Consider the following 24,226-nt stretch of genomic DNA (forward strand, 5'->3'; position numbering starts at 1 on the left):
CGTGATCGCCTTCTTTTTAATGCGAAAGGATAACTTGGCTGTGTCGCCGAGGTCGTCTCATTAAGGCGTGTCCGCAGCAGTTGGGTCGTTCCCAGAAGACGTAAAATCAAACGAATGGTTGAAATCGATAGATGGTGATGTGAAGATGAGGCGCAAAAAAATTATGTCGATAGAATGATTAGTTAGAGCCAAAAATGTCGATACACCGTCGAAATAGCGCGGATGTCGATATTGTGAATGGACGGGAAAATGGAAAAATAGACAAAATAGTAGAAATAAAGTTTAAAATGGGTTTAAATGTGTTTGATGAGTGATAATTAATGGAACAAAAAGTTTGATTGAAATAGATTTATTAGTCAGTAAAAACCAACAGTCGTCGGATAGGTGGATGGATAGAAAACCTTTATTTAGCAAGAGAATTCGAGGCCCGCAGGCCTTCTGGATATCCGCGCGACCCCCCCAGTCACGGTCTAAGCGTTCGTGTGCGGTTGCTCCATGACGCATGCGGCCCTGCTTAGGGAGATCTTCTGCCTGGCTAGGTCCGCTGATCGTAGTGAGGTCCCCCAGTCGTTAGGCTATTCGGTTATTCCAGCTCCTATAGGTAGCGCGGCGGCAGTTCGACATGGCGGACGAGGGGGTGATGGCGCGGATGCCATAGCGTTCGTCTCTATAGAAGCAAAGCAGCTGCTTGACGTTGTGGCACCTTTGGTGTGATTTTTAGTCTAGATAAGCAGCCGTAAATGATTCTTGGTTATTGATAAGATCATATGCTTGAGTTTGGCTGCATTACAGTGCAACCCCGTCGGCGTTGAAACTTGCGAACTCAGCATGTTGAAGTGCGACGAACACTTTAAAGTGTAATTTTTTGTTCTTCTTGTTCTTCTTCTTCTTCTTCTTCACCCCAGGTATATGGCACATACCCACGCGGGGGGATTGGCCAAGGTGTAGTTGAATAAACAAAGACGTTTCCATGGAAGATGACAAAATTGTAGCGCCAATCGTGAATTTTGAAAAATCATTGAATAAAAACAACAGAACAATATTGACAATTAAATAACAGACAGCCTTTTGGTGAAAAAAGAAGAGCTCGTAGAACTTTAAAAGAATTAGCACATCAACCTACCAGTTGCAATTATGTAATCGTGGAGAAACCCACAAATAGAACCCAATGCAAATCCCTTGGCGTTCGCACCAAACGATAATAATACTGGTAAAGATATAGGGAGCCCTAACCTGGAGAGAGGGACATCCAGGTAAATCTTTCTCTGAAGTGCGAACTTTGGGCAGTAGAGGAGAAAATGGTCTAAAGATTCAACTTTCCCACATGCGTCCCATAGGTTCGTCGGTGTCAACCCACACCTGCATAGATATTAATTCAATCTTGGAATCCTGCACCGAAACCGCGTCGTTGTTACCGCACACAGCCTGCATTTACACGAACGGACGTTCCAATTATATGCTAAGTGCTGATAGTCAGTGGTATTTAGTAAGGTATCTCGTAACCTGGCTGATATATGTATGAACCGCTGAAACCTGGAAATCGCCCGCAGGCTGAAATTCGGGACGGGATGTGTCACTGACCCGTCAAGAGCCGACCTTGCTAAATAATCAGCCACCTCATTTGAATGAATACCTGCATGGCCAGGGACCCAGACAAAACGGACCACCTTCAAAGTGCATGGGACAAAAAATCGCAGGATACGGCGCAAAAAATCTTTTTGTGAAATGTCAAGGGAGATTAACACTGACAAACAATCAGCGAGAATAATAACACGAGACACATGGCATGGAATTTTGTGAAGGGCCATTCCAAGAGCCAAAAATTCCGCAAAGAATATAGGAATATATTCTGGGATGCGGACAGAATAGCTCCATGCCAAATCCTGCAAAAAGATGCCAACTGCAGCTTTTTGGCAGTTGACGGAGGCATCGGTAGCAAGCACCGTATGATGGGGGTATTCCTCTATGTGATCCGAGAGAATACCGTTTAAAATGTTTGCTGGCATGTGTTTCGCATGAGATGGGAAGATGTGGTCGAAATAGAATTCCACTGCTGCCGGCGTGTCATCAACCCACTGCAAAGAACTGAGGCAACACCAATCGGTGCTAAAAGGTTCTGCGTTAACATAATTTGTGGCATTTGATACCGTGGCCAATGATGAGAAAAGAATAAGGCCGGCTGAGACACAAAAATAGGAGTACTGACATCAGTCACTGGGTCCATCGACCTGAGGAAAGTTCGCACCGTGAGTATTTGAAAACGGGAAGTTAGATCAGGGATACGGGCTTCCAGATAAAGCAGGGCGTTTGAAACTGATTTTGGGAGACCAAGGCAGAGGCGGAGAGCGCGCCTTTCAAGTAAGATTAAGGGTTGAATCTTGTAGCTTGTGCTACCAGAGAACAGAATGCAACCAAATTCAAGTATAGGTCTTACGTAGGCTTTGTATAGTAACAATAACGTGTCGCGGCGCATTCCAAACTTTTTATTGGCGATTCTTGTCAGCCGGCCTAGAGCGCGTTCTCCTTTAAACGCATTGTTCTTTATATTGCTACGGTTGTGCTTGTGCTTGGAACGCTCGTGCTTGGTGCGCTCGCGCTTGGAACGCGAAGAGGACGAAGTGCGTTTCTGCGGCTGGGCTTCGCGTGCGCGGTTGTTCGGCTGCGTGGCTGTAAGCTGTTTCCCTGTAAATATATTTTTCCCTTTTGGTGTGCACATCTTCACGTTACATTATTGGTGTGAGGTGCTGGGTACAGCCACAGCAAGCACGGAACTCCGCAGCGGTCGTCAGCTCGCCGGCTCTTCAACCATGACCAGCGAAGGGGCCGCTCCGTCGGCGTCCGCCAACCCGGCGTTCATCATTGCCCATCCGAGAGATCCTGGGACCTTCAACGGAACGGACGGCGTCGACGTGGAGGACTGGCTCGCAATGTACTAGCGCGTGAGCACACACAACAGGTGGGACCCGACCCTAAAGTTGGCCAACGTCATCTTCTACCTGACGGGCACTGCCAGGGTATGGTTCGAGACCCACGAGGATGAACTCACCAGCTGGGATCTCTGCAAGCGCAAGCTTTGTGACCTGTTTGGTAAGCCATTCGGGCGTCAGCTCGCTGCGAAGAAGGAGCTCGCATGCCGTGCACAAACGTCCACAGAGTCCTATGTATCATACATTCAGGACATATTAGCTCTCTGCATGAAAGTCGACGCCACTATGTCAGAGTGCGACAAAGTAGGTCACGTGCTCAAAGGCATCGCAGATGACGCCTTTAACCTTCTTGTATACAAGGACTGCGGAACGGTTGACGCAATCATCAAGGAATGCCGCCGGTTCGAACAAGCGAAGAGCCGCCAAATTTCTCCGCAGTTCACGCGGTTGCCGAATACGACTGCGACGTCGTCCTGTGTAGACTCGACTCCACCGAGCCGTCTGCCGACATCTGAGAGCCTGACACGACTTGTGCGCCAAGAAGTAGAGGCAATGTCCCCCGTTGCGTTTCATCCACCCGCAACAGACAGTACTCCAGCAGTATCCCTTATACAGGCTGTCGTTCGCAAAGAATTTGCCAATCTTGGGATTCAACCTGTTTGCTCAGTTAGTGCCCCATATGCTCGCCGCATGTCCCCGGAGCTCGGTTCTGAACGTGCATACTACCCTCGACGCAGCCGCAATCCAGATGAATGGAGAACACCTGATGACAGGCCCATCTGCTTTAACTGCTCCCGAGTTGGCCACATATCTCGACACTGCCGAAGCCGTCCGTCCTCGACCTACAGCCGCTACCCGCCGGGTTCTGCATATTCCCGCCGCTCTCCCTCGCCCTCGGAAACGACCTCTTCTGGCCACCACGCTCAGACCCCGCTTACCAACCGTTCGTCGTCACCTCAGCGCCGTCGATCTCCATCGCTCCGACCTCGCCGCCCTTCGTCGCCGGCCCCATATGCCCGCTCCCGGTCGGAAAACTGATGGCTGCAGCGTCTGGGGGTGATGCTGCTCTGACGACCCGACCAGAAAACCCTCCTTTAACTCTTCATGCTCATCGGAACATCCTTAACGTCGACGTGGACGGGGTCCCTGTTACCGCTCTGATCGACACTGGAGCGCACGTCTCAGTCATGAATGCTCGTCTTCGCCGTCGCCTAAGGAAAGTGCTCACTCCTGCCCCCTCAACTGTGGTCCGTGTTGCAGATGGCGGTATGTCTATTGTCGTCGGAATGTGTACTGCTCGTGTTTCAATAGCCGGCCGCCATACTTCTGTGCTCTTCACTGTCCTCGAACACTGCCCTCATGACATCATTCTCGGCCTTGACTTTCTCACCGACCATTCCGCCCTTATAGATTGCGCCACAAGCATCGTTCAACTCGCTCTACCTGTTCCTTCAGAGCCACCGGATCCAATTGTTCACCGACTGTGCACCGCCGACTTTGTCCGCCTGGACCCCGATGCCGCCACTTATGTCCGTTTCTCCTCTGTCCCGCCAGTTCCCGATGGTGACTACATCATTACTCCGGTTCCTGATGTGCCCTTTACACGCAGTGTTGCCCTTGCGCATACAGTTGTCACCATGTCGGCAAATCAAGCGTCCCTTCCGGTTCTCAACTTTGCCTCTTACGTTCAGCCGCTCCCACAAGGTATGTCGCTCGCCACGCTGTGCCCTGCTGCCGAATGCGTCGTATCGGCGGTGAGAAGCGTCCCACCCTCGTCGAACTGCCGCGTCTCTGACGTCCCACCACCTGATGAATATGCAAAAATGATTGCTGCTGACCTCTTACCAGGGCAAGCTCACGACCTTCGGTATCTTCTGTCGTCTTTTCGCGACATCTTTGACTTCAATGACCGCCCTTTGGCTCGAACATCTGTGGTCACGCATCGCATCAACACCGGTGACGCAGCTCCTATTCACAGACGACCCTACAGAGTGTCCAGTACAGAACGCACCATCATACAGCAAGAGGTGGACAAGATGCTCAGTAAAGACATCATAGAGCCCTCGTCGAGCCCTTGGGCCTCACCAGTTGTGCTGGTTAAAAAGGACGGCAGCTGGCGCTTTTGCGTTGATTACCGGCACCTAAACAACATAACAAAAAAAGACGTCTATCCACTCCCAAGAATAGACGATGCTTTGGACTGCCTTCACGGAGCCAAATTTTTCTCTTCAATTGACCTTCGGTCCGGGTATTGGCAAATCTCTGTTGATGACAATGACCGCAAAAAGACGGCATTCGTCACACCGGACGGCTTATATCAGTTTAAAGTTATGCCGTTCGGTCTCTGTAATGCGCCAGCTACCTTCGAAAGAATGATGGACTCCTTGCTTCGCGGCTTTAAATGGTCCACATGTCTATGTTACCTCGACGATGTTGTGGTTTTTTCGCCCACGTTTACCACGCACCTCGAAAGACTGGCGAGCATTCTTTCTGTCTTCCGTAGAGCCGGGCTACAGCTCAGTTCGTCGAAATGTCAATTCGGTCGCCGCCAACTCACCATTCTCGGACATCTAGTCGACGCTTCTGGTGTCCGCCCGGATCCTGTTAAAGTTCAAGCCGTCAAGGACTTCCCTATTCCCCAGTCGTCTACGGATGTGCGCAGCTTCGTCGGCCTCTGCTCGTACTTCCGCCGTTTCATCAAAAATTTTGCCGGCACCGCTCGCCCCCTGACCGACCTTCTAAAGAAAGACACCCCTTTTACCTGGGACCCTGCCCAAGAGGAGGCCTTTTCTTCGCTAGTCGACTTACTCACCTCCCCACCTATTCTGGCCCATTTTGATCCGTCGGCTCCGACTGAAGTTCGCACAGACGCCTGCGGTTATGGGATTGGCGCCGTGCTAGCCCAACGTCACCAAGGGCAAGAACGCGTTATTGCATATGCCAGCCGCCTCCTTTCTACAGCTGAGCGAAATTACTCAATTACAGAGCGCGAGTGTCTAGCTCTTGTTTGGGCTGTAGCTAAGTTCCGACCGTACCTGTTTGGCCGTCCATTCTCCGTAGTGACCGATCACCACGCCCTTTGTTGGCTGTCTTCACTGAAAGACCCCACAGGCCGGCTCGGACGTTGGACGTTGCGCCTCCAAGAGTATTCTTACACTGTTCATTACAAGTCAGGGCGTCTCCATCAAGACGCCGACTGCCTGTCTCGGCACCCTGTAGAGCAGCCTGATCCTGGAGACAACGACCTCGGCCCGTGCCTCTTCGCTATCTCCGATCTGGTTAACATCGCGGACGAGCAGCGACAAGACTCTTCCTTGCGTATTCTCATTGATCGCCTCAACTGTGCCAGCCGAGATCCTTCATTGCAACTGTTCGTCATTCAGGATGGCGTCCTATACCGCCGCAACCTTCGTCCTGACGGACCTCCGCTCCTGCTAGTCGTTCCCCACCGTCTCCGTTCATCTGTCCTAGCGGAACTACACGACCTACCGACCGCAGGCCACCTCGGCGTCTCCCGCACATACGATCGGGTCCGACGCCGCTTCTTTTGGCCTGGTCTGTACCGCTCTGTTCGGCGTTACGTTGCCTCCTGCGACCTCTGTCAACGCAGGAAGAGACCATCAACGTTGCCTGCTGGCCTTCTACAGCCTATTGACGTACCTCTCGAACCATTCTACCGTGTTGGACTCGACCTTCTCGGACCTTTTCCGACGTCCTGCTCCGGCAACCGTTGGATTGCTGTCGCGACCGACTATGCGACCCGGTACGCTATCACGCGTGCGTTACCAACAAGTTGCGCAACCGATGTCGCCGACTTCCTATTGCAGAACGTAATCCTTCACCACGGCGCTCCACACCAATTGCTGACGGACCGCGGCCGCTACTTTTTGTCCCGAGTAGTTGACGATATCCTCCGGTCCTGTGGCACGCAGCATAAGCTCACTACAGCTTACCATCCCCAGACGAACGGGCTTACCGAGCGCCTCAACAGGACTCTGACCGATATGCTATCCATGTATGTCTCGCCCGACCACCGCGATTGGGACGTTGCCTTGCCTTATGTAACATTTGCTTATAATTCGTCGCGACATGATACCACCGGCTATTCTCCTTTCTACCTTCTGTTTGGTCGGCATCCTGCGCTGCCATTGGATACATTACTACCGAGTTCTACTGCCTCGACCACAGAGTATGCACGTGACGCCATCTCCCGAGCAACTATGGCCCGTGAAATCGCCCGAGACCGGCTCACCGCATCTCAGACCTACCAGAAGTCAGTTTACGACCGCCCGCATCGCCCAGTACACTATCCGCCGGGCTCACTCGTCCTCCTTTGGTCTCCTTCCCGCCGTGTAGGTCTCTCTGAGAAACTTCTACGTCAGTACAGTGGCCCTTATCGAGTTCTCCGTCAGGTGACCGACGTGACCTACGAGATTACACCTCTTCATGCTCCGACGTCGTCCACTAGCCCTTTGACTGACGTCGTTCATGTAGTCCGTCTCAAACCGTACCACACGCCTGCTACATCATCCACTTAGCACCGGGACGGTGTTTTTGCCGCCGGGAGTTATGCTACGGTTGTGCTTGTGCTTGAAACGCTCGTGCTTGGTGCGCTCGCGCTTGGAACGCGAAGAGGACGAAGTGCGTTTCTGCGGCTGGGCTTCGCGTGCCCGGTTGTTCGGCTGCGTGGCTGTAAGCTGTTTCCCTGTAAATATATTTTTCCCTTTTGGTGTGCACATCTTCACGTTACAATATGAAGGCTCCAATCTAATGCTGGGTGATAAGTAACACCCAGATATTTTACGGATTCCACTTGTGGAATCTGGAGAGAGCGATAGACTAATAAAATTTTTGCGCGTTCACTTTCTTCTTCTTTCGGCACTCACCCGAAAGTGCGAATAAACTACTATAATGACCCAGACAGTTAGGCACTATGTATCGCGCCTACACGAGTGTGGCCTTTACTCGCGTAAATACAGTATGTGTACTTATTGCGTGGTGATCTTCTAAGGACACAACTGAAAAAAAAAATCTGCAGTTGGTAACACGGGCCATGGTCCGCAGCGTAATATTACAACACTTACCAATTGCAAACAGTGATCAAAATCAAATTTTTAACGTTGGACTGCGTCACACAAGCCAGAAACGTCAAAATCCTTGAGCCTACAATTTCGGCGCGTGATTGTCTGCTTGTTTACGTAAACAAACGTTTCACCAGTGGTCTATATTTTCTCACGTAGGAATTATGTTCGGTGTTCCTGAATCTGGGCGGAGCTTCCCTGCCGATTTAATTGTATCCGATTGTAGTCCGTCTGCAGCGTACGCTGGTCACATATATGGTAATAAAAGAGGCAATGTAGCTGTTGCTTGAAGCGGCAGCCGCATCGCGGTCCATTCGAGCTTTATAATACAGTCGAAATTAGCGCTTAAAATGTGCTTTTGATAGCGGAAGAAAACGCTGTCATCGAGTGAGCAGACGACAGTTGCCCAGAAGCGTTTGCGATTATTCATCCACTTTACGCATTATATCCGAGGAATGAAGGTACAATTGCGAAATGCTTGCCATTCATATCACTCTTTAGCAATCACGTCGTGGCCAGAAAGCCGTGTTTAATCTAGACCAGAATGGACTGAAGCGTGATGAAAAATCTGTTTGCTGCAAACGTCCGCCTTAAAATATAACCAATATGCTGCACGTCAGCTAAGTGTTTAATCTCTGCACTGCTTTCATGCAGCTGTAATAGGCTACGCTGGTAGCATGAACAAAACTCTGTATAGGAATGCATTGACGACACGGTGTCGTGGCATCAACAGCGTACGTCGCTGATTAACATACGGGTCATTGGGCTGAAACACGTTACCAACCTGCAGGATGAGCTTAATGACTGCTTTTTGAACTCTTTACGTGTTGGCAGAAACAACATGTTTGCTGTTGGACAGAGACGCGGAGGCTTCGGCGGGTCAGGGACGCTTCGGCTGGAAGAGAGCGACGCCGGCGACGCTCGTTCTACGGCTTCGCATCGTGGACTTCCTGCCGTTCCTGAGCCCGTTCCGGGGAGTCAACGAAGGACGCTACCACCTGCTACGGCCAGGGGTGTCTCCAGCGCTGTTGCCACCCATCCGGGTGCTGCCCCAACGCCAACAATACCGGCATCACCTCCACGGGCGCTTGGACCGGGAGCTTGTACGGCGCAGCCAGCGACGCCAGCCGCAGCCCGTCGAACGTTATCTCGACGCCGGTTACTGGACCCATACAACGCCGCAGCCACACCGAACCAACTTTGAGCACGAACGCCGACCACTAACAGTAGAACGCTAGTAGTAGACACTAGTGGCAGTGTTCCCATGTCGTGTGTATTTATAGTCTTTGTGTTTTGTGTTAGTTTAGTTAGTTTTGTGTGCTAGTGGATGTGCCACCTAAAGTGTATTAAATGTGCGTCTGTGTGGGTACACCTGCCGCCTAGTCCATTCTTTCGGCCCGAGTGTTCTACGGGGAGATGCGTGACACAGGTGCTGCCACCGGTAGGGCTTTTGTGACCCAGGTTGCTCGTCCCAAGGAACCTCTCACGACCAACGAATAATTTAAATGCAACCTGCCACAGTCGGCAGCTCACGCGCAATACAGTGGGCAGGTTTGGATGACGCCACAAGGTCACGTGATCTAGGCGGCTCACCTAGGTTAATTCTCGTGGGATTTTTTGGTGGACTTTTCGCTCATAGCCAATACGCCGACGCCGATGCCAGCTTTCCTGCGACGCAGGTTCTGTAACGCTCTCGGTTTATAATGGTGCTTGCTCGCCCGTACCTTCTGGCATGTGCATAGAACTGCATCCTGCAAATGTGGCTTTCCGTTTGTGTTAAGGGTAGCTTCACTTAAAATTGCGACTTTTATATTCTGTACTAAACAATATTGCCACAACGCTCCCACATACCGATTGTCTCAGGGGCCATTTCTCTAATTCTACTTTCAGTGCTTTAATGTCGAAAAATATTCTTGTGAAATAAAAAAAAGATATGAATTAGTGCTTCTAGGGCAGCAAGAAAAGTCAGTGAAGATGACCGCCGGGTTTGAAAAGCACAACTCTCGTTTGAGTGAATGGTGCACACAACGTGGGCTATAGGAAAACCAGCTGCCGGGTTTGTTTTATATGTGCACACAATTCTCGAAAGGTCGGTTGTCGGCTCTTGCGACATTGCAAGAGGCTACTTAAGCGATCGGAACAAATTGAATTAAACAACTCGACATCCAATATTTCACGAACAAGCTTTGAAGTCCACTTTGGTAAAATCACCCATGTTATAAGTCCGTGCAATTGGCAAAAAAGAGCGTGTTGAATATTCAAGTAACACGGCACTGATCTATACTTCCACAGAACATAACATGCAGTCTTCAAGGCGGTAGAAATAGCACGAAGACCAAAGATCGCTGCCAGCTTCTCCATAAATATCAGATAACATTGTAACCACGCAGGTAGAAGTGTATATAACTGTCCAGTATATAGACCATTATTTGGCATTGAGTGCTGAAATTATGGAACATCAGCAAACCTACATTTTGGCTGCTGCGAGCAGGAAATAGAATGCTTACAGATAAAGAAATGGCGTTAGCTCACAATTGTAAAAGAGCTCATGAAAGTCAAAAGTTACGTCCTGGTCACTAAAGACGTACTTCACGCGGAAGTGTAAATTGCGTAAGACCAGAATATTGCAGTCTGGTCCCATCATGACCCATGTGCCCCACAAGGATGGGTTGTGGTTCACTAAGACGCCCGACACCGCGCTCTACACATATCGGCACCGGGAGCGGCTCCATCGGCTCCCAGCGCCGCCGCACGGGATGAGGTCGGTGAAGCGCTGGGCCCAGCGGAAGACGACCATGCAGTCTTCTCCGGTCGGGTACAGCGCCCCTCGGTCAGCCCGGTGGCAGCTGTACGAGCAGTGGAACACGGAGAAAAGCACCGCTGGAGGAAGGTCGACGTGCGGAAGCGCCTCTCGACCGGAGGAACTCCTGGAGAAAGCGAGGTACGCCAGGCGGGAGGCCACCGTGTGCTCCAGGATGCTCCCCGTCAGGTTGCGCTCGTCTAGTCGCGCCGCTGCGCTTTCGCCGCCCAGCTGGAAGAGAAATATTCACTGCAACTTTACCTTTATAGTAATGCAAATTTCACTGACATCTTCATTGCTACGGAATGCTAATACAAGTCGAAGTGTTTTAACTCTAGTTAGCTGTGTGTTGTGCACTAAGGCCTTAGGGTAGGCATGTGTCATGCTTGCTACCATGCCTCACTTATGGCCACGCGCGGTCACTCATTTGTTCATAATCATTCTCTAGAGAAAGAGACAAAGTGAGTGTGAAAGTGGCAGTTGACATTGTTGGAGTAGCCAGGTGCTGTAAGAAGTAAGAGGGTGTTTGTGTGGGGATTAAGGGTGTACAATTAGATGCTAAGAATTTATGGCACATGAGCAAATGTTCCGGCCCAGCTTAACCTTTGCGTCTTGGAGGGGTGGCTGGGCAATTTGTTCGAGATAGCGGCGAGGGGGTGCGGCATGCGCGGGCCACCGTGACATGGTTCCGAAGAACGCCACCCATCCAGCTGTAGTTCTAAAATGTGTTAGGTGCATTTATTTTGTAGCGATAGCTGCACTACGCCACCTCTACGACCTTTCAACGTAGCACCACTTGAGCTCCGTGGCGGCGCCGTTGGTCATGTGGTTGGTCACGTACGTTGGTCACGTGGTGCGGAACTGCTGCTGCTGCCGGCGGCGGCGCGGTGCGTAACAGGTGCAAGAGCTGTGCGCATGCGCCGCGTCAAGTGGGACGGAGATTAAGAATGAGCGCTCACCGAAACGAAGCGGCGAAAGGCTGACTTTGCAATTCGACTGAGCGAGTTCCACTCGGCCAGATGCAGCTATCGCGTCACTCCAAGTTTAATCAGAACTAAACCACAGCCATTTTTTTCACTACCCATTGTGCGCTAATCCATTCTGCAACCGATACCTACCAGCATCAGGTGAAGCTAAAAAGGAAATATCGGGTAGATGCGCTCAGGTGAAGGAGCTTGCAGGTATTCGAGGTGGCCAGTTTTTTTATGAACAGGAGAATGAAGATTTCACGCAGCTTCTGCGGAGAGATAGCTCTGCAGCCACTTGTGATCCCCGGCCGACAATAATGACCGCATAACCTGACCCTCTGAAAAGCACCACCACTTAGGGCACATTTCACAGAAAACTCGATTCCAGCTTACCAAGAACAGCATTCTCAATCGCGAGCAGGTCAGCGCAGAAGTTCAGTTACATCAGCAAAAACGTCTAAACTATAGGAAGATGCTTGCATGGCTGTGGCTGCAATGCACATCCGGTGCATCGCTTCATACTTGGTAACTGGCAGCCTCTTGGCAAGCCCACAGATACGGTTGCGGTGTGCTGAAGATGAGTATGGTTCAAGTGATACGTCACAAGCGGCGCCCAAAGCGGTGTCAAAGAGGTCGAGCTGAAACGTTCGGCAGAAGCAGTCACCGCAGAGCGTCGGGCAGCTCTACGCACAGTAGTAAATGGGAACATTCGACGACAGCGTGAAGCTGGTCTGCGGAAGTGGAATGTGGCAAGAGAACTACCCTTTTTATGCATTACAACGGCAAATGTACCCGCACAACGAAGATAGTCTTCATCCGTAAGATCGAAGCTGCAAGTTTTGCCCCAAAAGTTGTCTATTTTAATAATAAATCGAATTAAAATTTGCTACCTAAATTTTTTTTATTTTTCTTGATTTCTTCTTTCAGCCGACACTTTTCTATGCAGATGGCGCACACTGCAGCCGAAGTAGTAGCCGACGTAATGGCGGATTACAGCAACGAGGAGAAAGATCAACCTGCTTCATTGCGAATACGTCGTCCGTTTCTTTATCTTGTCCCGTGAACTTCTCCGCAGCGCACAAAATTCTATACGGAAACAATTCCTGAACTGCGAAAAGTTTTCCGCCTATCGCTATCATGCGTCGAATGGGAAGCTTTAGACAGGAAGCCTGCCTTGGCATCAGCAAGCTCAGGTTGTCGATGCATATTTCACGCACTGAAAGTCCTGCCACGTACAGTCAAAACACAACAACAAAACAAACGCCCTGTCTCGACGCCCATTCCAGAGCTGGTGGCACATACTCACGACCCAATACTAGCGGACACCAATATCAGGCGCACTGCCTTTGCCAGTAATTTTGGCCGGTGTAAATCAAATAATCAAAAGAGATATGTTAGTAAAAAGGTGTAGTAGGTAGGCATTCCCTCAGCCGTAAAACGACGAGACTAGCCACACTAAGCGTGTGCGAGCATATTAGCTAGAAGGCGGAAGGAGATACCTTTCTCGTATATCGTGACCGGCAATGAGCCATGGGTTCGTAAATGGGAGCCAATGACAGTCCACGGAGTGCGGACCTATGAGCTCCCCTCGTCGTGTAGGGTAGACGAGCCATCTGCTAGCATACTGAAGGTCACCATCATCTTGTCAGTTTGCATGGGGCTCGGCAAGCTGAATTCCCCCAAAGTCTCCCGACTGGCCAAATGGGAAAACATAGAGTACGCAAACAGACGCAGCCTTTAAAAACGGCACCTCTCCGCTCAAATCGGACGACGGACACGCCGGAGGAGGTATCACCCGCACTGCAGCCCGTACCTCGAGCCATCGAAATCCTGGCTCCCCCCCCCCCCCAAGATGATGCCACATCTGAACGACACGTGCTTCGCGCAGGTTTTCTGCTTTCTTGTTCACGGTCAGCAGCCGCCCTCGTGCCAACTATACGGCATGCCTAACATAGCCACCTCTTCAATCGGCGAACAGGGCAGCAAGGATGCGGAAGTCATTTTGAGTATTATTTTTGCTTAAGCTGTTTTGTTATGGGGACAAAGGCGTACTTCAACCGCTGACGCCTTCCGCCACCTGCTAGGTGTCGTGAACTCACACTGTAGTTGTCGGCGTGCAGGCAGTATACGTAGTCAGGTTTCGCGATGTCGGTGTTCTGCCAGAACGCCATCCAGCGGGACAGGTGTGCCTCCGGCAGCTCTTGCACGAGGTGGCGTGCCAAGCCATGCGCAATGATCTGCGTGCGTAGCCGTGGTTAGCATACCATCGTGCTTAAAGTCGGCTTAAAACAATTTCAGCTGTGAAGGTGGAAAACAAACTTAGCAACGCTTTGCAACTGCGGCGTGTTACATTGGCAAATATGAATCAGTTCCGGGCCGCGTGTTTCCATTTGCTAGCCGCTACAGACAAGCTCGATTTTGCCCAATCCCGACCTATCTATCTATCTATCTATCTATCTATCTATCTATCTATCTATCTATCTATCTATCTATCTATCTATCTATCTATCTATCTATCTATCTATCTATCTATCTATCTATCTATCTATCTATCTATCTATCTATCTATCTATCTATCTATCTATCTATCTATCTATCTATCTATCTATCTGTCTGTCTGTCTGTCTGTCTGTCTGTCTATCTATCTATCTATCTATCTATCTATCTATCTATCGATCTATCTATATCTATTTATCTATCCATCTATCTATCTGTCTATCTATCGATCTACCTATCTATCTATCTATCTTGAGTAAATGTACTGCGCAAAATAATACAAACATGGACGAGAAGGGCACAAGGACGGGCGCAGTCCATGTTTGTATTATTTTGCGCAGTACCTTTACTCAACGATGTACGACCGACTCGCCCAACAACATGCACTCCTGAAAAAAATCTATCTGTCTGTCTGTCTGTCTGTCTGTCTGTCTATCTATCTATCTATCTATCTATCTATCTATCTATCTATCTATCTATCTATCTATCTATCTATCTATCTATCTATCTATCTATCTGTCTGTCTGTCTGTCTGTCTGTCTGTCTGTCTGTCTGTCTGTCTGTCTGTCTGTCTGTCTGTCTGTCTGTCTGTCTGTCTATCTATCTATCTATCTATCTATCTATCTCTATCTATCTATCTATCTATCTCTATCTGTCTGTCTGTCTGTCTGTCTCTGTCTGTCTGTCTGTCTGTCTGTCTGTCTGTCTGTCTGTCTGTCTGTCTGTCTGTCTGTCTGTCTGTCTGTCTGGCTGGCTGTCTGTATGTCTAATTATCTATCTAATCTGTCTCTCTATCTAGTCTATCTATCTATCTAACAGGCGTGGGCAACATTGCGCTTGTGCGTAGCGGCTAGCAAACGGAAACACTTCCGAGCCAGGCTGTCGAGCTATTTTTCGCTGCGAGGCTCTATGAGGCGGCGCATAAATAGTCCGCTCCATTGGTGAATTGAGAGCAGTTTGGAGCTAAATTTACGTTGCGCAGCTGTTGCGAGCGCTCCTCCTGAACCTGTGGAGACTGCGTGACGTGTGCCTTCAGAACCGCACTTCTGATGCCTCGCCGTCTCCATTTCGCAGCAGACAGTCTCACAGCAGCGCGACGGTTGTCTTTGTTTCTCCCTTCCTTGGCTTACCGGCTACCATACGCGCATTTATTTCGCCCATTCGTGTCATAGCTTCGTAGTCTGAACTTAAAATGCAATCATGTATTAGAACCGCAAGCGATGTGCGGAGATCATCGGCTTGCATCCTACCGGCGTCTTGTGGTTGTGCTTCTGTTCTACTTTGGGTTAAATTAACTTCTATTCGCAATTATTATGCAAGTTTTTTTCACTCTTCTCAACACCGTCCACAATGAGTGTTGTCTTCTTTCGTTGAAAAACATCATGCAAGAATAACGTGCAAAAAATAGCGTTATCAGAAGAAAACTTTGACGGTTCACCCTGTATTCTCTCGGCAAGAATGCTCGTAATCACGTGAGAAATAAGGTTAGCAACACTGTATCTTAGCACTTAGCACTAAGCCAAGAAAACAAGTACTAAGACGAAAATTGGCACCACGCAAGGAAGAAGCAGCGAGCACCTGACATTTGTGCTTGCTGTTTAGCACAAATGCAAGGCACAATCCCGAAGCCCTCTTTGCTGCGCATTCAGATAATTTGGCAGATATTTCGTAGCCAAGCTGGACGAACACCACTGCTTTGCCATGTTTACAATGCAGTCACCAACAGCTTCATACGGCAACGCTGTGTATTTTCCAAAGTGTGATGTTCATCAATAATAGATTTTTCGACGTGACATAAACAGGGCGCTGATATCGGCAGGGATGCGCAACTATTCTGTTTTAATATTGCGAGGCTAACTGCCTTTTGGTTTGGCTTGAGTGGAATTGTATAGCTTTGATTTGGTTTGGCTTTTGTTTGGTTTCCCGCCTCCCCTACCTTGGCTTAGCTCCTCTCTAAGAGAATTTTCTCCCCATCGCAGGCCCGCAGCATTGACTCAGGGCGTTTCCTTGTGCTCTAGTCACCAGTAGCCTGCGAACTAACCCACCACGGAGTTCTTTCCGTTGCAGATACTCGCACAGGCTGCCTCCCTTCTCTGCTCTTTGCCAGTAACGATGAATAACGCGTTGTGCGACGCGCCGTTGTTGATCGACCCAAGACGCGATGGCAATCGCAGCGGTAGTGGTTTGAGCACCCGCCTCGCACGCGGGAGGTGCGGGGCTCGATCCCCAGTGCCGCCGGGTATCGACTGGTGATGCAATGGGTACAAGCTTTTCTTGGCTTGGTGCTCGGCTTATTTAGGGGGAAATGCTTGGGCTATGGGTCTTTGACCCCCCTTGAAAAGAAAAAAGAATACCTTTCGCCATGGCGCCCTTTCGCCCCAGATGCCATTGCGCCATAAAAAATATCACAGTTGCAAGACGCGATGGCTTTGATGCTGTTTCCTGCTGTTCCTCCTGCTCAAGTGTGAGCTCTCCACCGATGACACAAATTCGCATGCAAAAACACCGGGGAACACGCGTGCGGTTTCTGCCGCGCGAGCAGGACACCCCGCAAGATGTGAAGCTGGTTGCGCGCGCTCCTCTTTCTTGTGCAGAAACAATCTGCAAATGAAACTACTTGTCGAACTAACCGATCTGTCATCGTTAGTCAATCTATGTATTGCTACGCTACTAACTACTCTAGTGGCGCCATACAGCGGCTAAACTGCATTTCCTGGCAGTTGGCAAGCCTTGAGCCATCTCGGGGCTAGATGCTTCGTCTTCTTCATCTCTCGCGCTGCCTGCTGCCTTGCGCGTTCCAACGTCTTGCGCGTCTAATTAAAGCAAGTAAACCAGCCCTGCTTACGCCAAGCGTTTCTCAGTGACATATTTGGTGGAGGTGTGGGGTAACGGCCCATGTACGCTGACCTCGAGGACACATTTGACGTCAGCTCTCAACGCGTAGCTACAACACCAGTCCACAAGGCGAGCCGCCGCCTGCGAGGCCTACAACCCGAGTTCGGCCAACTGACAGCGCCGGTAAGGGCCATGACATCCACCGCGGCTAGCCAGACAAGTCAGCACTCCGGGAGTGCCCCGCCATTTGTCCTTCACGCACCTCGATCGCCGCCACCGTTCCACGGGGACAGATTCGAGGACGTCGAAGACTGGTTGGCCAGCTTTGACCGAGTGGCGGGTTTCAATGAGTGGGACGGCGAGCGCTGCAGGACTTTGCGCTGCAGGACTCGGCCAAAACGGGGTTTGAGAACCACGAAGCTTCCTTTACCACCTGGCAGGCTTTTCGTCGAGAGCTGCTAGCGACATTTACCAGCAGCGAAAGAAAAGAGAAAGCGGAAATCGCCCTGCGCTCGAGATCACAGCAGCCGAACGAGGGCATCGCGATGTTCATCGAGGACATGACCCGACTGTTCAATCGGGCCGACCCTGCTATGCCCGAAGCCCAGAAAGTATGCCACTTAATGCGTGGCGTAAAAGAGCAGCTATTTGTCGGACTGGTCCGTGGTCCGACTTCACCAAGGAGGCAATGAGTATCGAGCGCTCTTTACAGGAACGGGGCGCCCACTACGGACGTCAGGCTACTGTAGCAGCCGCTTCCCAGTCCCAGTACACGCCTACGTCGCTGCCCGCCAAGGATCTTCGGGAGCTTGTAAGAAGCCTGGTGCGCGAGGAACTGGCGAAACTTCGCTTTGAAGCTCCACAGGTCAGCGTCGCTGCCGTTACGGACGTGGTCCGCGAAGAAATCCGACGAGTTGTGCAGCCACCCCCCGCTCCACACCCGGCGCCCTCCGTTATGACGTACAGCGAGGCGCTACGAAGTCCCGGGCCAGCGATGCGAGCCTTTTCCCCCTCGCTCCTGTGCAATACCTGCAGGAGCCAATCGCAACAGCACCCTCCGTGCCGCAGGAGTTCAGGCCCCACGTGAGCAAAGCGCACGTTTGGCGTACGCCAAACAATCGGCCGCTCTGTTACCACTGCGGAGAGCCTGGCCACATCCTCCGCCACTGCCCTTACCGCAGGATGGGTTTAAGGGGGTTTTCACCTGACGCACCTCGACCACGCTACGGTGAAAGACCACGGGATATCGAACAGTACTTGGCTGAAAACGTGCAATCTTCGACCTCGCAGCGACGCCAGTCCCGATCGCCATCCTCAAGGCGGTTCTCTTCGCCCGGCCGCCCGTCATCCTCTGGCCAGTTCAGAGGCACGTCCCCACGTCGGGAAAACTGAAGACGGCGTCCTCCGGGGGTAGGGCTGCCGCTACTGGACCGAGTCAAGAGCCTCCACCCGACGATTCGCCGCGACGCTCCGACCGACGACGACCTGACCCGACGACCTCGACGACGCGCTGCGACCGACTGGCCTCCGCCGAAATTCCGGTATCCGCCGACAACCACGACATTACCGCACTCGTGGATACCGGCGCCGATTTTTCGGTAATGAGCAGACGGGTAGTCATGATCTTGAGGAAGGTTCTGACCCCTTGGTCTGGGCCGCAGATCCGGACAGCTGGTGGCCACGTGGTAACTCCGATCGGTGTATGCACTTCGCGAATCCAGATCCGCGGTGTTACTTTCCCTGGCTGCTTTGCTGTGTTACCCGAGTGCTCCAAAGACCTCATACTCGGTTTGAATTTCCTTCAAGAGTACGGTGCCGCTATCAACCTCCAGGAGCTAATCGTGTCGTTTTCCACCCAAGGTCCTGTCGACGACGATACCGAGCCCCGCAGGGCTAAGTTATGCGTCTGTGACGACCACATTTTGATCCCATCAAGATCCAGCATGTTTGTTACTGTAGAGTGCAATAACAGCACCAAAATTCGTGGCATTGCTGAAACCAACATGTCGCTGCTCCTTGGTCGGCAAGTCTGTGTTGCTCGAGGAATTGTTGGACTGGACAAGGGCCGAACCGAACTCTTGGTGACCAATTTTGGTTGTGAACCTCAGCGTTTGCCTGGCAGAACAGCTATTGCGTATTTCGAGGAACTCAGCGAATTCGCGGGACAGCACGCTTTGTCCGGAGCCCCGGCATCAGTGGAGGAACCGACCACTCCCATAAACACTGACGTGAACCCAAACCTCCAAACTAACCAGAAACGCTGCTTGGAAAGCGTTATCCAGTCTTTCTGCGACTGCTTTGCCTCGACCTCCAAGGTTAGGCAGACACCGCTCACAAAGCACCGAATTATAGTTGACGCCAACCAACGGTCGTTATGTCAGCCGCCCCACCGCATCTCTTCGAAGGAGCGCGATGCCATTCGCCGCCAAGTTCAAGAAATGCTCCAGGACGACGTGATACAGCCGTATACGAGCCCGTGGGCATCGCCTGTTGTTCTAGTGGCAAAGAAAGATGGAAACCTACGGTTCCGCGTTGATTACAGACGTTTAAACAAAGTCACTAAAAAGGATGTTTATCCTCTCCCGCGTATTGATGACTCCCTGGACCGGCTGCGCCACGCCAAGTACTTCTCATCGCTAGATTTACGAAGCGGCTATTGGCAAATCGAGGTGGACGAACGCGACCGGGAAAAGACCGCCTTTATTACACCGGATGGTCTGTACGAATTCCGGGTGCTCCCTTTCGGCCTGTGCTCGGCTCCTGCAACCTTCCAGAGGATGATGGACACCGTTCTTGCCGATCTCAAATGGCAGTCCTGTCTCGTGTACTTGGATGACGTTGTCATCTTTTCTGACACGTTCGAAGAGCACCTGAGACGCCTGCGCTCTGTGTTCGAAGCAATTCGGTCGGCCGGTCTTTCTCTGAAGCCCGAAAAGTGTCACTTCGCTTTCGAAGAGTTGAAGTTTCTTGGCCACATCGTGAGCGCTAAAGGGGTTAGCCCAGACCACGATAAGACTGCTGCCGTGGCTGCTTTTCCTGTGCCCATCGATAAGCGCACTGTGTGCCGCTTTCTGGGTCTCTGCGCCTATTATCGGCGTTTTGTTCAGAACTTCTCCCAGATCGCTGAGCCCCTCACGCGACTCACGAAAGATTCCGAACCATTCTTCTGGGGCCTGGAGCAACAGCAAGCCTTTGAAGACCTCCGCACTCGTCTCCAAAGTACGCTCATCCTTGGACACTTCGACGAGTCAGCCGACACTAAACTACACACAGACGCCAGCAACATCGGCCTCGGTGCGGTCCTTGTGCAGAGGCAGGATGGTCTCGAACGCGTAATCGCATACGCGAGCCGCACATTGTCACGATTTGAGGCGAACTATTCCACCACCGAAAAAGAATGCCTGGCCATTGTGTGGGCAGTAACAAAATTTCGCCCGTACCTATATGGCCGCCCTTTCAGGGTCGTCAGCGACCACCACTCGCTGTGTTGGCTGGCGAACCCCAAAGATCCCTCGGGACGGCTTGCACGCTGGAGCCTTCGACTTCAGGAATTCGATGTCACCATCGTCTATAAGTCTGGTAAGAAGCACAGTGATGCCGACTGTTTGTCTCGTGCTCCTATCGAGAACAGCCGAGCTGACCCCGACGACGATTCTGTTTTTCTTGGTGCCATCTCCACGTCCATCCTCATTCAACACCAAAGGAACGACAGCGAACTACGGCCCCTCATTGGGTATCTAGAAGGAAGCGCTCAGTCTCCCCCGCGAATCTTTTCGCGTGGGCTGTCGTCGTTCTGTTTACGTGACGGCGTCCTGTATAAGAAAAACTACAGTCCAACAGAAGCTGTCTATCTACTCGTCGTGCCTACGGCCCTTCGCGACGAAGTCCTGCAGGCGAGCCATGATGACCCATCTTCTGGTTACCTGGGTTTTTGCCGAACTTTGGCACGAATACGGCAAAAATACTACTGGCCAAGGGTTGCTGCAGTTGTGAAACGTTACGTAAGAACTTGCCGCGAGTGCCAGCGTCGCAAGACGCCGCCGACTAAGCCAGCCGGCCTACTCCAGCCTATTGATCCGCCTCAGGTTCCCTTCCACCAAGTTGGCATGGACATACTCGGCCCATTTCCGGAGTCCTCGCTGGGCAACCGCTACATTGTGGTCGCCACCGACTACCTCAGCCGATACTGTGAGACTAAAGCTCTTCCCCGTGGTACTGCTGACGAAATTGCGAACTTTTTCATTCAAAACATTGTGCTTCGCCACGGTGCACCCACCATCGTTTTAACTGACAGGGGAACGGCGTTCACCTCGGCCCTTACGCAGGAGGTTATGCGCCTAAGCGGCACCAGTCACCGCAAAACAACCGCTTACCACCCTCAAACGAACGGCCTCACCGAACGGCTCAACAAGACGATCGCCGACATGATTTATATGTATGTCGACGCGGACCACCGGAACTGGGACGCCATACTCCCTTACGTCACCTTTGCTTATAATACTGCAGTGCAGGAAACGACACGCTTCACACCATTTCGTTTAGTACATGGTCGCGAAGCCACAACCATGCTGGATGCAGTGCTGCTTCCAGCTAGCGCTACCCCCTCTGTTATGGGTGCTGCCCAATTTGTTCGTTACGCTGAGGCCACCCGCCAACTCTCTCGACAGCGCATCCGGCACCAGCAAGTTCACGACGTTCAGCGATACAACCTCCGCCACCGAAATGTGCGTTACCTGCCCGGCGAACAAGTCTGGGTGTGGAGCCCAATCCGCATGAGGGGACGCTCTGAGAAGCTTCTACGCGGATACTTTAGCCCCTTCGAGGTGCTCCGCCAGCCCAGTCAAGTTACCTACGAAGTTGTCCCCCAAGGAACGAACAGTTCACTCTTCTAGACGGCCGACCTCCGAAGTTGTCCACGTCGCTCGGATGAAGCCGTAAAACGCCCGCTAGCCCCTCGCGCGTGTCTACACCACACGCCAGACACGTGCGACTACTCTTGTGGTCCTGCCTGCAATTGCTACCACACCGAGTCGGTGTCTTCAAGAGAGGGGGAGCAATGCTACGCTACTAACTACTCTAGTGGCGCCATACAGCGGTTAAACTGCATTTCCTGGCAGTTGGCAAGCCTTGAGCCACCTCGGGGCTAGATGCTTCGTCTTCTTCATCTCTCGTGCTGCCTGCTGCCTTGCGCGTTCCAACGTCTTGCGCGTCTAATTAAAGCAAGTAAACCAGCCCTGCTTACGCCAAGCGTTTCTCAGTGACAATATAAAATGAAAGAAACTCCTCAAAAGAGGCAGAAATGGCGACGTTAGCACTAGCAAAGAGTTGCAGGCAAGCAATTCCAAGAACCTCCTCGTATCACCTTGGTTTCCCTGCTATCATGGCATAACTCGAACGCCCACTTCTCTACTTCTTCATCTTTTCACTGCTTCTTCGCACATTCACACGATGTTTATGATTAAAAAACGTTTAGGATGGCCCGCAAGCAGCCACCCATAGACCCTTCGACGGTAGTTAGAAAGGGGCTTTAATGCGTGCACCCTAACCCAAGGTGGCGCCCAGAACGCGCCAGCACGCGTCCCCCAGCGCACACTCCCTGCGGTAGGAATCTCCTTCGCTAGCTTAGCAGTGGAAACGATGAGAAATTTCAACACTCCCGGCCGCGAAATACCGGGCGTTTGACATCAAGGGAACACGCTTCTGTGTAGCTCGGGTCTCCGCAGTGCACAAAAAAAGGAAACCCAGCGAGATGTCTTCGTCTGTACGGGGCCTGTACTGGTCGAAGACAGTGGAGTGAATCTGTGAGCCCGAGGGGATAACTTCCAGCCCTCTTTGGGTGGGTCACAGCCACATAACAACCGCAAGCATGTGTACTCTTGGTCTATTCACTCAAATTTAAACAAGCTGGGCGACGGTATAAGTGCAGCAATAATATTGCGTCCAACGCCCAGCGTCCGCCTGGGTTGAAGTCCCTGGCGTGAATGACGCGTCTGTTATCCGTTTATTTCATTTATTGGCTGTTGTGCGTCACAGCGGCTCGTCTCGGCCATTGCGTGAAAGCTGCAGTGCTGGCTCTCTCAGTGATCTGCATTAGTGTTCGCTCGCTGTCACAACCGAGGCTGCGCCTTAAAGGGCGACCTCACCTGTCCGAGTGCGGCGTAGTTGTAGGCTGCCAGCCCGTGCTCGTAAAAGTGCGGAGGCAAGAAGAACCGGTGCATATTCCGGTCGGTGCCCACCACGCGCGCTAGGAGCGCCAGGTGCGCCTGCACCACGGGCGGCAGCACGTGCCACGCGCGCAGCGTCGTCAGCCAGTCGCGCAGAAAGCCCGGCCCGAGGTCGCCCAGCAGCCAGAATGGCGCAAACCCGTCCGCCGACCAGGCCGACTGCGGGAAGCCCGTGCTGCGCCCGATGTTCAGGTGGCGCATCTCGGACGGGTCGCGCAGCAGCACAGAGGCGGCCGTGTTCTGCACGGAGGCCATCAGGTTGCCCACGCGCAGGATGACGCCGTACGGGACGCTGGTCCTGCCTGCGGCATGGCGGTGGTCGTCCAGTAAAAACCAGCGGTTTTGGAGCCATTTATTGCGCACCGCGAAGTAAGGGTCGTTAGAGTATGGCGCCTTTCGCGAGCAAGTGTTGGCTGTTTTCCCGCTCAAAATACGTTTTCTTAATCGATTTTCTTAGATCGTAGGTCATTGTTAATTACTCAGCTTGTCGGACTGTTTACATACAGATCTACTATAACGTGTTAATAGTAGAACCACCACCCTGTGTGGGGCTGGTAATGGGTTACAACAACCGAACACGCATACGTCGTTCGCCACCGGCGTCTACGTCTTCGCAGTGCGTCGTGTCTGAACTATCTCGGCGACCTTCTGGTCATTGGGCTCGTTACCTTGTGAGTGGCGGGAGTGTCAGCTCTCATGAGCTGGCGTGCAGCAAAACTATCTTATTAAAAAAACTTTGCCATTGAAGAGGGGAAAATAGTGGGAGCTTCTTTTAATAGCTACGAGCATCCCGAGGCAAGGTGTCTGATGGAAGGCACCAAAACCGCGTCATCCGATCTCTGCGACCAAATCACCAAGACTGCTCAAAAAGTCTCCAATGGGACAAGTTGCAGCG

The 24,226-nt window shown here is 51.7% G+C and overlaps 1 protein-coding gene across 1 annotated transcript; it reads right to left on the reverse strand.

Moving 5' to 3' along the window:
* Window positions 1-10,495: 10,495 nt before the first annotated feature.
* On the reverse strand, window positions 10,496-23,332 carry LOC144119261 (uncharacterized). The gene is made up of 3 exons (XM_077651930.1): window positions 23,251-23,332; window positions 13,876-14,013; window positions 10,496-11,039 (listed from the first exon to the last, which is right to left on the reverse strand). The coding sequence occupies exons 1-3, from the start codon at window positions 23,323-23,325 to the stop codon at window positions 10,710-10,712; spliced, it is 543 nt and encodes a 180-aa protein (XP_077508056.1). The 5' UTR covers window positions 23,326-23,332; the 3' UTR covers window positions 10,496-10,709.
* Between the last annotated feature and the right edge of the window lie 894 nt (window positions 23,333-24,226).

Source organism: Amblyomma americanum, chromosome 2, assembly GCF_052857255.1.
Source record: "Amblyomma americanum isolate KBUSLIRL-KWMA chromosome 2, ASM5285725v1, whole genome shotgun sequence".
Lineage (NCBI taxonomy): Eukaryota > Metazoa > Arthropoda > Arachnida > Ixodida > Ixodidae > Amblyomma > Amblyomma americanum.

Excerpts from the sequence above, each read along its gene's own strand:
- LOC144119261 (XM_077651930.1), bottom strand. The coding sequence starts at position 23,325 with ATGCACCGGTTCTTCTTGCCTCCGCACTTTTACGAGCACGGGCTGGCA. Across the intron at positions 14,014-23,250 it reads ACTACGCCGCACTCGGACAG|ATCATTGCGCATGGCTTGGC; the intron begins GTGAGGTCGCCC and ends CTACGCACGCAG. Across the intron at positions 11,040-13,875 it reads TGCACGCCGACAACTACAGT|CTGGGCGGCGAAAGCGCAGC; the intron begins GTGAGTTCACGA and ends TTTCTCTTCCAG.